General features: G+C 28.3%; 1 protein-coding gene across 3 annotated transcripts; it reads left to right on the top strand.

The window, feature by feature from the left end:
* The first annotated feature begins 584 nt into the window (after window positions 1-584).
* Window positions 585-11,755, top strand: LOC122511003 (protein MTSS 2). Of its 3 annotated transcripts, none has more exons than XM_043625986.1 (13): window positions 585-775; window positions 1,116-1,301; window positions 5,404-5,465; window positions 5,733-5,806; window positions 5,966-6,050; window positions 6,131-6,222; window positions 6,410-6,687; window positions 6,796-7,095; window positions 7,270-7,417; window positions 7,503-7,805; window positions 7,896-8,041; window positions 8,158-8,498; window positions 10,311-11,755. In XM_043625986.1, the coding sequence occupies exons 2-13, from the start codon at window positions 1,230-1,232 to the stop codon at window positions 10,909-10,911; spliced, it is 2,502 nt and encodes an 833-aa protein (XP_043481921.1). In that variant the 5' UTR covers window positions 585-775; window positions 1,116-1,229; the 3' UTR covers window positions 10,912-11,755. The 3 variants fall into 3 exon arrangements, with proteins under 3 accessions (XP_043481921.1, XP_043481920.1, XP_043481919.1); XM_043625985.1 differs by having other exon boundaries at window positions 585-981; XM_043625984.1 differs by having other exon boundaries at window positions 585-1,301.
* Window positions 11,756-13,805: the final 2,050 nt, after the last annotated feature.

The raw sequence follows: 13,805 nt of genomic DNA, 5'->3' as shown, positions 1-13,805 counted from the left end.
AAATGCGTGTAACTCGTTTATGTAAAAAACTGGGTTATTAACAAGGGTAAAATAAATATATATATATTTATTTAAAATATTTTATTTTTTTTAATAATTTATTTCCAGAATATTTTTTATATTTTGTTTATAATATTCAAATAAATTAATATTTATGAATTAGTAAATTTTCAGTAATAATAATTATTTTTGCTAATTTTCAAATCTACTTTCCGTACTTTCTAAATAACTTTCTTGAATCTAGATAAAAAGTTTATAATTCCTGGGTAGTACTAAACGGATTTAAAAGTATTATAGGCTCCCCGAATATAACCCTAATAAAAACCGGCATTAGAAGTAAAGTTTATTTTATAAAGTTTGTTTATATTCTAAATATACATTATACAACAATGCAACGTTGCCGTATCGAGAAAATTAAATGCTGAGACTATTCTTTCCTTGTTCAACGCATATGTTACCATAGAAACATCGCATAAGACAAGGACAGAGAAAACTCGGCTTATCCGATTTCCAGAGTATTAATTTTTATTTATGCCAGCAAATAATAAATAAAAACCGACAGTAGTCAACAGTAGTAAATTCACAACTGCCAAAGAGACGACAAAGACTGACAATTATATCTTCGCCGCTTTTTTTATTCTCTTCCAATTTGAACTGCACCTTTAACTTGTCCTGCATTGTAGAAACAGCCTTAATGGATACTGGCAGTCGACTTATATAGTTTGTGAGTGAAATCAATGGAGGAAGTGTCAGTCAAAGAATCAACAAAAAGTTTGCACGTGACTTAATACACTCTTTTATTATTATTTGCACTTGAAATCTCAAAGGAATTATTCTTCCTTTTAAATAGAATTTATATTACTCGTGATTGAAGAAGATTCCCCCTTGAATGTTTATTTAAACTAGAAACACGAATCTCTCATTCTAATTCATGGTTTTTTTCGTGTGGTTGAAAAATTTTTAATAGTATATTTTTAAAATGTGAGAGAATTATAAAATATTTTGCATAATTACAGTGATATCAGTAAACAACGAAGATATTTTTATAATATGCTTGAACGGAAAATTAGCATTTTTTCATTAATAAGTTACAAATATGTATTATGTTCAATAAGGTGTACACAAATGCAAAAGGAAATTAATCGTTACACATAAAAGACTGATTCTATTTATTGAAGAGAGATATATACGAAAATAAGTGTTTCCCAACAAGCGAGAGGCAATTCAAAATGGATATAAACATTGACAAAGAGTGCAGTGTTCTGGGGAGGCTCTTTAATGAGATTATCACTGACATGAAGGTACACAATTTTTTTTATTAGTTGTAATCATTGTTTTTTTGTATTCTATTTGTTCTCCTCCATTCCGTTTCATTCGATTTTATTTATTTTAATCCAACTATTTATTTTAAGTGGAAAATTAAGAATGCGTATTTATTTTGTTTCTTAAAATTGATTTTACTTTTCAGTTTTAATGTATTTTTTCTTTTATAATAAATATGCATGACAATAAAAGTCGACACTAATTATTCTTTTAGATATTTTTCTCTAAATAATTATATTTTTTAGTGTTTTCTTTTACTTTTAATATAATAATTAATAATTTTCATTTACTAATATTAATAAAAATTTCTAGTTAAATTTAATTTGTAATAATTTGAAAAAAAATGTAGATATGTGTGAAACAACTTGTTACATAAAAGTAGTAATTATTATACACATGTGCATATGGTAGTGTTATGGTGACATTAAGATAACCCTTATTTGGTAATGTTACACTGTAACCTACATGTTTTATCGTATCGTGAGATTGATGTAATAATATTCTGTAATATTATTTTAATGTAGCGCATTCATAATATAGAGTAAACTTAAATGTGAAAGTATCCTTCCATGGTTGAAAATCATTGTACCGGAGACAGGTGCTTTATTAAGCATAAATAAACAGTCGAGTCTTTCTGAATGAACTCAATTTTTTAAATTTTCTCCCTTTTTCCCTTTATTTTTCAAGAAAAACTTTTAAAAATTGTCATTTTTTTCATTTTTTGAAAGTTAGAAAATTTTTTAGTTATGATTGCAGGTCTTGGATATTATGATTTTTCTAATTAAATTTTTGAATCTTTTTTTGAGGTAATTAAATTTATCAAATATGGGGCAAAATTCCTCATCTGTCCAGGTCAAAAAATGAATTTTCTCGAAACTTTGCCAAAATGTTACTATTATTAATAGAAGTGTAAATACAAATTATTATTGAATTTTATAAAATATTTTTTTAGTTACCGAGTTTCAAAATTTTGACTTTTTTGAAAAAAATCTTTTTTTAGATTTGATATAATTGTGAATAGTGATTTTTAAAGGGTTTTTCACGAGCTACAAGCTAGTGATGAAAAAAATTGTTTTCTTTTAATTTGACTTTGAAATTCACAATCCTTAATTTCAATATATCTTAAAAACGGTTTTTTATTTTTTTTTTTCTAACCTATCCCAATGGAAAGCTTACTTTCTAATTTTAAACAATCAATATTTTCTGTACTTTCAATTATATTGTTCCGAAAATTTAAATACAAACAAAAAATAAATTATAGCATTTTAAAATTATTTTCAACATTTTGGAAAAAATAATCATATGTGTCGCTCCACGAGAAAAGGGACCTTATGACAAGAGTAAATAAGGTCCCTTTTCTCGTGGAGCGTCACATATATTCAAAATTTTTAATTCAAATTCATCAAAAAATTGATTATTTTTTTTTTATTATAAAAAAATTCTTTTACGAAATTCAATTATTTTCGAAAAATTACATTCAAATATTTTTAAAAACTAAGGCTTAGAATTGTTCTATCATAATTTTTTAAGATTCAATTATCTTCGAACAAAGTAGATAAAAAATTATAAAAATTTTCTTTTTTGGCTTATTAAAATTTCGGAGAAAGTATGTTCTTATTTATAATTAAAATTCTTCAAAAATTGGATGACTTTTATTTATATTTTTATTTATATTTTTTAAAAATTCAATTATTTTTAAAAGATTTTACAAAATTTTAATTGTTTGAAATTTTTTCAATTGTATATATAATTAAAAAACTATTATCTTTCAAAATTTTTCGAAAAATATTTTTAAAAATTAATATTTTAAGAATTTCTTTATTATAATTTTTTGAAAATATTATACCTTATTATCTTTAGAGAAAAACATGGACAGTTACAATTATTATAAAAAATTGAGTTTTTTGTATTTAAATAATTGAATTCTAGAAGAACTTTCGGAAATTTTATACAATGAATTTATAACAATAATTTATGAATAAAATATATCTTATATAGATTTTTCATAAATAGAAAATGAATTTTTGTCTTCTGATTTCGCGTCATTTATTTGGGTCAAATTAAAAACAGAAAATCAATAGATTATAAAATAAATTGGATGATCCACAAGTTTTCAACTTTCGAATGAACGGAATAGTTTTTATTAAAAATATCTTCATAATTTTTTAATTTCATAAAATTTAGTAAGAACAGATATAACCATAGGAAGATAAAAAGAAACATTTTTGTATAAAAAGCATTTTCTTTTCCAAGAGAAATTTGTATTTAATGCTTCTGACAAAATGATATCTATTGACATCTAAAGCTTAAAAATAGTGTTTTACTTTCTCAGTAACAAGTGAAAAATAGAAATAGTTAAAAATTTTTAATCCTCTAGAGGCCCTTTGTGTAATGCTGAAGCGGTTTCCGGTATGGGAAGTGAGCAAAAGAGGAGATTAGATTTTTTTTAATGGGTATACCGAGAATAGACACGAGAGTCCCACATATCCACAAATAACGTCGTCATCAGGGGAATGCATTAAATATTTTTTGGATCATTTCACAAAAAATGGTTAATGCATTGCCCTAATTCTTATTGTCACCATCTCGACACCGCTACTCTTTTAATCATTTCTTTAAATTTAAAAATTTTAAATTATAATTTATTAATTTAGTTAGTTAAATTTTTTCTATTAATTTTTAATAGTTAAAAAATAAGTTTTATATTCATATTAATTAAATACCTGTTAAGTGAAGAAATGATAAATAATAAATAACCTGTCTTCCAAAAATCGACTAATTAACAAATGAGATAAATAATAAAATATTATTAATATTAAATTCACACTAATATTAAATAAATATAAACAAATATTAAAAATGATAAACCTATGTTTATCATTTTTTGTATTTCCTTCCGAAATGGAATTTAAAGTGCTTTTGATGAAAACGGCATCGTCAACTAACAATAAACAGAGGTCATAGAACATTTTTCTAAAAGAATTTATAATTGTAACTAACTTATGAAACAGTATAGAAAGACTTCTATGGTAAAGTATCGAAGCGTAATTTTCTATTATGAGAATTCTGAGAAAATCGCATTTAAAATTATTTCACATTTCCCCTATAGTTATAATTTCAATTTTAATCAGACTTGCAATATGATTTTGATGAATCGAATAACAACAAAAGCTTCTTTATTGCGTTTCCAATTTTACTTTTAATATTAAAATTTTGAGTAGGTATATTTTATAATTTTGTTATTAATTTCTATTTAAGTTATAATCGAATTTTCCCTTAAAGTATAAATGTCAAACCATTGGCAAGTTTTTTTAAAAATTTGATTGATATTTTTGAAAAATTGTACAGCTAAACCAAGACGCGCTACAAACCCTACAAACTTTGTTGATATCAGAAATTAAAGGCTAAACCATGACCTTTCAAATGAGCCCGAGCACTACACAAAACTTATCACATGTCCCCTAGAAGCAGGAAAACATTGTTTTTTTTTTATCTGCCATTTTGAATGTTTAAAAATGAATATAAAATTTGAATTGAGCGACCCAAAATACCCCTCTATAGTGAAATTATTGTTAAAAATTCAAAAGAATTTTAAAAATTATGTCCGCCATTTTGAATTTTTTAAATGAAGATTAAATTCGAATTCAGCGACCCCAAAAACCCTTATACACCAAATGTGAGTTAAACTAAAAAAAGTAATTTTTTTCATAAATTTTACTTCTTTTTAAAATTGTTATATTACTGAAAAATAATAAATAATTATTTATTTATTACTTAATCTAGTATCATTGAAACCTTATAGTGTGTGAATAATGACATAAAAGAATTTATCTTATAATTTACATAAGAAATTGCATTTATTTTGCGCTAAAAAGTTCACGACCCAGCGTTAGGTCGTTAACAGGCAACGTGTTAAAATAATCTCAAGTGCTTATTGAAGTAAAAGGAGCAATAAAAACGAAAATTTGGAATTTATGATGAAATGCAGGGAAATAGTGACATTAAAAAATTTTGATTACTTGTAAGTATCTATTCATTACGTAAAAAAAATATCAGTGATGAATTTCTTCTTTGTTGCAGAATGGAGCTCCACTTTGGGAAGATCTTATTTCCAAAGCGACAAAACTGCACTCCTGCTTAAGGTATACTATTTTTTTTTTATTCTTTGTTGTAATTATTAAAGAAATCTTCTATTAAGTGTATCCAAGATTCTTCCTCGTCATCCACATATTAGTTACGACAACAAATTTATAAAAATGCATTCTCTTGTATTTCTTATCAAAAAAATCTTTTCTTCATTATCTACAGAAGTTTTTATTTTTTAATTTTCCTATTAGCCGAAAACTAATAGAAATTGTAATTTGAAAGTTGTCAGTTATAAAAACTATTTTTTCTTCTATTTGTTGCAGAGCTGCTATTTTAGGAATTTCTGCATACTTGGAGGCGTTTCAAAGAATTGCTGACTGTGCTACAAATGCTAAAGGTAATAATTTAAATTTTAATCATATGAACAAAAAATGCAGCTTTTGATCTCTGACGGATCCACAGTGGGACAGATTACAAGAAATCTGTTCAAACCCCAAAAAATAAATATAAAAAAATGAAAGGTTTTAACTAACAAATATCTCCAAATTTATTGCAGGTGCAACTAAAGAGATTGGGACAGCTTTAACTAGAATATGTTTAAGGCATAAGGCGGTAGAAACACGCATGAAATCATTCACTAGGTACAGTAATTCCATATTTTTGAATTTATTTTCATATTATTTTGACATTTTGATTCACATTTTATGATATACATTATTAGTGCTATCATGGATTGCTTGGTCTTGCCACTTCAAGAAAAGTTAGAAGATTGGAAGAAATCACTTATTCATTTAGATAAGGAACACACCAAAGGTGAGTATTAATATTAATCAAAATTACTTTGTGGGTAGAAAATTTTTTTATTGTAATTTAATGTTAAGAAATATATTCCGTATTGGGTAATATCGACAAAACGAGAACAGTACGATTAAATTAACGATTAGTTAATTAATTATGGTATTTAAGAAGTATTAAATAAGTATTAAATCTAATATTGCAGAATTTAAAAAGGCTAGAGCTGAGTTAAAGAAAACTTCAACTGATACTTTAAGACTGCAAAAAAAGAAAGCGCGTAAAATTCAACTCGAAGGTTCAATGCAAAGTCATTTAAATATGACACCCAGTACTGAATTTAATAAACTGTTAAAATCATCGGCAGCAATTATCCAAGAGAAACGTTTAAGCTTGGAAGAAATAGAACGAAAAGCTATTCGTGCGGCTCTTATTGAAGAGCGTGGGAGATTCTGTCTATTTGCTAGGTTCTTGAAACCTATTTTGGTGAGTCAACTATATTAAAGTTTAACAGAATTAATTAGATTTGAAATTAGCTAGGGATGGAAAATTTCCTCAGATCTGAAATTTGATGTTTTTATTCTCATTTGCCAGGACGAGGAAATTGCTATGTTAATGGAATTAACACATATTCAAGAAGTTTCTGATCAATTACAAAGACATGTAACTTCGCCACATCAACTGCCACCTGCATCTGAGCAGGTGATATCAGACATTAAAGGCTGTGATCCTGCACAATGGTCTCTTTCGACACCACCTTCTAGTCCGTCCTTATCACTTGGTTCTCGAAAGAGTTCAGTGTGTTCGATAAGTTCATTGACAAGCAGTAGTAGTGGATCCTGCAAAAGTCATCCGAGCCCCTCGGGTCATCCTTGGCATAAATCTCTTATACAGGTGACATTTTTAATGAATTTGCTATTTTACCCATAAACACGGACCTTCATTTGATATAACACCAGTAGTTACATTTTGCCTTGATTTAAATTTCGTAGTAAACACTATAATTTCACCATTCTATATGGAAATTATTGTTAGATGTCCTAAGTGCTAAGAAGACAATTGTTTCAGGTACCTGTCTTCAGTCAGAATAATCAGAATGACGTGAATGCAGTGATAAAGTCAGATACCACATCTACTTGGACTGATCTACAAGAATCTTCTCAAGAAGATCAAAATTTAAAAGCAAAATGTGAAAGGCCTCATACTATTTCATCGGGTACTTATCATTTTATAGATTCTACAAAAAGCAAAAATGAAATAAATTAAAACTGTACCGAATAATGACCGAATTTTATTTGCAGCTTACGAAAAAGAACATCAAAGACCTGCACTCAGCGTTTATACGTTTCAAGCTCCCAACCGCGACAATAATACTTACAGCAGCAGTCAGCCCGTCTCACCTGTCTCATCATCATTATTATCATGCTCTTCCTTAAATCAGCAACTTGCAAAGAAGCAATTTCTCAAAAATAACGTTGGAAATAAACCTCCTATTCCAAACAGATGTTCTAGTTTAGAGCGCCCGAATAATCCGAATAAAAAAGATTCCCCTGGCAGTCCACGGGCAAAAGCTAAATTACCTTTGCCTGCCCATCTCGCGAAAGGTAAAATATATTTCAAGATTGTATGGCTTTCAAAGCAAATATTTTCTTTATAGGGTAAGAAACAATTTTCATTATGGTACTTTCTTTCAGAATTGCCAACTCATCCGTTTCAGCAACCAATGTATGTGAATATGCATGTGCTTGCTAATCTAGCCGCGACACGAGCACAGGAAATGCATCTTCCCCTACCTACAGATCCTCCGAATGTTGCTACTATGTCGCTGACTGATGAAAAGGTTATTCTTTCAATTAAAATTAAACTGTTTGATAAATTAACAAAAAGAGGCTTCTTCTTCTTCTTTACTACAGGGAAGCTGTAGCTAACGTTGATGTATTTAAACTTTGTTTCCAGACTGAAAGTAAAGAAAACGATGAAAGTTGCAGTTCACAGTCAAGTACTGTGACCGTTACTGGACATGGAGGTCAAAGTGTTACACAACAATCTCAAACTAAAAGCACTTGGAGTTCTTCTTCATGTTTAGTTGTGCGTAGAGATTCAAAGCAGCTATCGTCTGGAACTCATCCCTCATCAAAACGTATTTCATCTATGATTGGAGAGAGTCTTAGTACTTTCTCCACTCAAAGTAGCGATGACTGCTGTGTAAGTACTTCTGAGGATACAGAAAATTTGCCTCCGCCACCAGCATTTCTACTAGAGGGATCTTCACCTAATACTAGTCCAACACCGAAAAGGTAATAACTAATCTACTAAATTTTTTTGCAGCCGTATTTCTTTTATTCGGATCGACTTCGTTGCTTTTTTTCAATTCAACATGTCTCTTTTATTTAAGTTTGTTATAATTCTTTCAAAAGTACTTAAATTTTGCTTTAGTTTCTCTAAAGTTAAAGTAATTAGAATTAAATGAATCCACTGCTTGAAGATATGGGGAATTTACATAATTTCACAAGAAGTGCAAATGAAAATAGTACAACTTTTGAAAATGATCTAGAAATCGATAGTGACTCAGATATTTCTGATATTGAATACGATAATAATATTGAGAGCTAAGTGATTCCGATACGCAAAGTGATAGTGAATACGAAAAAAAACCGACTTCTCCTGTTGACTCAATGTTTATTTCAAAAAACCAAGTGCAACTTACGTCGAAGTCCAGAATTTTTACGTCAACTTGCTTTTCAATTAGCAGACGAGCATATGAAAAGGCGTGTTCGAGAACACCGCTAGTGCAAGCTTCAAAAGATTTATTAACTGAAATAAGAGGTTCGTCTCCATGTTCTGAGACTTCACCAACTTCTTCTAGATCAAATTCACCAACCAGTTCGCCATTTTAACCAAAATCAATTAATTATTTGACAATAGGTTAGTAATGAACGTTATCTACACTTTGAGTTGAAATTGAAAGTTCCTATTAAAAACTATTTGCAAAATATGACAACAAAATTGAAGTCCACAACTCATCCATATATCCCTTATGATAAATTGCAATTTGAACGTTTGACAATAGTAGATGAATCAAAATAAATCAAATGTTGCAAAATGTTTGCTCTGCAACAATATTTTGAAAAATATTGGATACAAACGTCTGTTATAACATAGGTAAGAATAAATAATTTATAATTTTTTTTTATAAACATTTTTGTTTCAAATTAATATATTCATCCTGAATTCCCCTTTGTGTTAAATAAAGAATAATTACTGTTTATTTGTTAAAGGAATATTTGCAACAACGAACAAAATAAAAGTGTTTTTCAAAGTTTTGTTGGAAAGCAAGCATAAGGCCACATTTTTTCCGTTTTCCAATTTTTGTAATTCGAAACATAATTCTTTCCACGAATTATGTTTCGGTCGACAATCACGATTCATAGTGACAAAAATGTACACATTTGAGTATTTACAAAACAATTCAAAAAGATTTCCTATAACAACAAAACTGACCTAAAGATACGAATACGTGACTATTTAAGGTTATGTAGCTTAATCTCACACCCGTGCTATATGTATAATACATTTTGTAGAAAACCGAAGAGCTATATTACGTATGTAATATACGTAGAAAACCTATGTAACTTACCTGAGGTATATTACGTGCACAACCCTGGTCACTTAGTCTTTAATTCAGAATGGCCGCTGCCAGTGTTTTGACAGGACGGAAAAAAGAAATAATTTTCGTCTTCCTGGTGCTCTTGAATACTCGGGAATCACATCCGAATATACAGTATGAGTATCTGACTATGAATCATCCCTAAGCGTGAGTGCGAGTGAGCGCACATTGAACGCTGACTGACTGGGCTGACAGTATTCCTACTGTATGTACCAGGAAGCATTCCCCCTGATGACTTCGGCCAATTCGATAAGTGATGGTGGATTTGCGGATTTTCCAAATGAACATTTCTCGATGAATATGAAAAATAATAAAATACGAACAGCAGAATAGTTTAAACTTTCAGAATAATTTTTTTATACCTTGACTAATATTATGAACCAAAAATTTGTCTGAGTTTTATGACAATTTTTTCAATTATTAAGTTTTCTTTAATTTTCAGGTCTCTGTCGGTTTCTGAAACCGTGCGAACTTTAACTGAACTGCGGCACACACCCGCAAGTCCATCTTTATTGCGAAAGGTGACTGGACAAAATGTTGCAACAGCAACAGTACCACATAACTCAGTTCTACAAATTAGTCGAACCCATTTAGAACGTTGCAGTCAAGATTCTTCCAGCAGCGTTTCAAGTTTTATAGACACGAGTAATGAGGCGACAGGCCCAGGAGGTGTGGGTCAAAGTTTCATGGCTGTACTCAGTGCAAAATTTATGAATTCAGCGCCGGTTGCAAATGATGTATCAAGCATAAGTAGCAGCAGTAGTAGTCCAAAGTCTTCTAAAAAGCATTTATCAGAGCAGCAATCAAACAAGCATACAAAACATAATTCCGGATTTTTTGAATCACTTAACGTTAAACTTTTGCAACAGCCGCAAATAATAAACAATAGATCTGCAACTGTTAGAAAAATAATGGGCAATAGAACGCCAATAACAGATCCATTAGAGGTCAGAGTTTCTCTAATGGATCAAATCCGAAAGGGAACTTCTCTTCGTAAAACAAGGGGTCCTATAAATGATCGTTCTGCACCCAAAATATATTAGCTAAGTTCGTATATCAGATTGTTCTCTAACTGCGCTTTTAGTTCTTTTTTGTGGAAACAAGACAATAGGCAAGGCATATATTGTATACGTATAGTTCCAGTGCACACTGTAAGAAAACTATAAATTCAATTTTAAATTGAAGTCTTATAAGTTGATGTTTGTAATGTTGTTCAATGTATTAATATACAAAAAAAACTATCAACATTCTAGTCTACATCTCTATACAAAATTTATTTTATAAGGCATCAATTTATGTATCTAAAAAATAATTTATAAAGTCAACTCTTTTATGATTATAATGACGCTAATTAATATAGCTTTAAAAATTGTTCGGCATCGTAACAGCTTTAATGTATTGTATTTTAATGTGTTTTTGTACTAGAAAACATGTAATATGTTTTGATTGCTATAAGAAAGGGAGAGAAACGTAGCATCAGCTAAACCTAATATATATACCTTAGTATTAAAACAATTTTTGAACTCTAAATATAAATCTCGATGAAACTGTCCTATCGCATTATACGAATAAAATAATTATTAAGAAATAAATTTATGACATAAATGTCATAAGAAAAAATTTTGAAAAAGTTCTACAAAGCCAATTTTTTTAATACTCAATATGACGAAGTATTATGCTTTTTATTCACGAATGCATATTTAGAGTTCAAAATTCGTTTACACTCAACTGATATTATTATTATAAGTGACAAAATATTGTTGGTGTAATTCCTTTTTCTAAGTTATTTATTATTAATTGGTTTATTTAAAATTAGACAATAGTTTTCCTTTTAATACTTTCTACATACTTTATGTTAATTTATTTAATCTCTTTTTTACAGAAATGTAAAGATAATAAAACTGAAAATTAAAAATATATAAAGTAGTATTTATTGTGAAAGAATCTCTGGTTTGACGGAATTTTGAAAAGTCGTGTCATTTCTATAAAATATTCTTAGTTCGTGGCGTATGAATATTTATTCAGTCATGAAGAATCGGAACAACGGAGGCCTGCATTTCAATACACAATCTTTTAAGGAAGTCAAAAATAGTTTCCTGGTTTATTTTGATGTAAATCCTGAATATTCAATAACACTAGGAAGAAGAAAACTGTTCTTTACTACTTTCGTCTTGGCAAAGATATGGATAATTTGGTTTTCTGTTTTACCGACCGCGGATAACTGAACTCTGATATTTAATTATTTGGCAGGTGGCCAGTAGGTGGTGTCTTTTGGCCACCTACCATTTTGGAGACTCACTCGTAAAAAAATGCGTTGAAACAGGACGCCGATTTGGTTGACAAGTCGGCCATTTAATTTTATTCTCGTTTTGATAGAGATATTCTAAGAAAAGTAATAAATATCCTAACATAATTCTTTTTATTTTGTTCTCCAGAGATCATACAGATTTATTTCTAAAAGTATCAATTATTCTAAAAATTAGGCCGCAACGACTTTATTCGAAATATAATGGTTTGACTCAAATGTTATACTAAATTTTAAGGTTTTTATCCAATGTTAATGCTATATTTTATACATTGTTTTGAAAAAAAATTATTTTTGGTTTTAAAAAAATATTTTTTCTACGCATATCTTAGTTTTTGAATATTTTAAGCTTTCATTTTTGTTTGTTCTAACAAAAATTAACAAAAAAATCACGAGTTGAAGTTAAAACACGTTAAAATTTTTCGATTTTTAAAAATGCAGTTTTTTCTCATTATTTTAAGAAGGAAAAAATGTAGAAAATTTTTTATAGAAGAAAAAAGATGTAGAATTTTATTTTCTACTTGCTTCATATTATCTGTTAAAGGTAAATTTATAATGAGACAATTGGTTTATTAGAAATTTTAATAATTCCTGTACTGAGTTTTATTATTTATTTCATTATTTATTCTATATTAAATTAATTGTTTTATTTAATTTTCTTGTTATTTTATGTCGATTAATTGAAATATATTATTATTTTTGTTTTATTAATTACAATATATTTGAGTTGGCACTTACCTCTCATCATCGACTGCATTCTTACACATAATTCTAACATTAAATAAATACAGTTCTGTACAGTATATATAGTTTCGCATTATGATAATAAATCAAAAAATTATAAAAATTAATTTTAAATCTAATATATTAGAGAAAATACTATAATAATGAACATTACGTTTAAATTACTTTTTTTAATTTGAAAAAAATTGAACCTGGATAAAAATAAAAAACATAACTTTTTACCGAGGGGCTGATCACTCAGAATCCAATTCAACAATAATTTGAAAATTTATTATTATTTGCATGGATTCACATGGAATCGACTGGAATCGTAGGTGACGAATTCTCTGAATCTTGGATTCACATGAAATCGCTTGGATTCGTAAAAGGCAAATCCTTATGATTTCTTAAAATTCGGGCGGATTCTCCACGGATTTCTTTGTATTCGTAAATAATCGTTATCTTACGAATCTTGGATACGAGAGTGAACAGCTCCTCGCTTTTTACTAAATTATAACTTAGAAAATTAACCCTCAGAGCACATATTACATTTTAAATAATTTTAATTTCTGACGAAAAAATATTTTAGTCTTTAACTTACCTGTAAACGAAGCTGAAACTTATCTTCTTACCAAAATGAATTTTGTTTCGCATAAAAATATATTGACAATAATTTTTACTTTATAAGTTTGAATTTTTTCTAAATTTGAGCATATACAGTATATCGTACAATAAAATTTTGTTGTCAAATAAGGCACAACATTGTTTTTAAAGATTTTTAAGAGATCAAAATTAACAGACTAGTTTATTAAATAACAAACGTGTTCGAATCTATAAAAGTGATAAATAATTTGAATAATATTGAAATTGTCATTCACTGAAAACATAATTATAATAATTATATTATAC

The sequence above is a fragment of the Leptopilina heterotoma genome, unplaced genomic scaffold (genome assembly GCF_015476425.1).
Source record: "Leptopilina heterotoma isolate Lh14 unplaced genomic scaffold, ASM1547642v1 Lhet_8, whole genome shotgun sequence".
Classification (NCBI taxonomy): Eukaryota; Metazoa; Arthropoda; class Insecta; order Hymenoptera; family Figitidae; genus Leptopilina; species Leptopilina heterotoma.
This window is presented reverse-complemented; position numbering and strand designations above follow the sequence as displayed.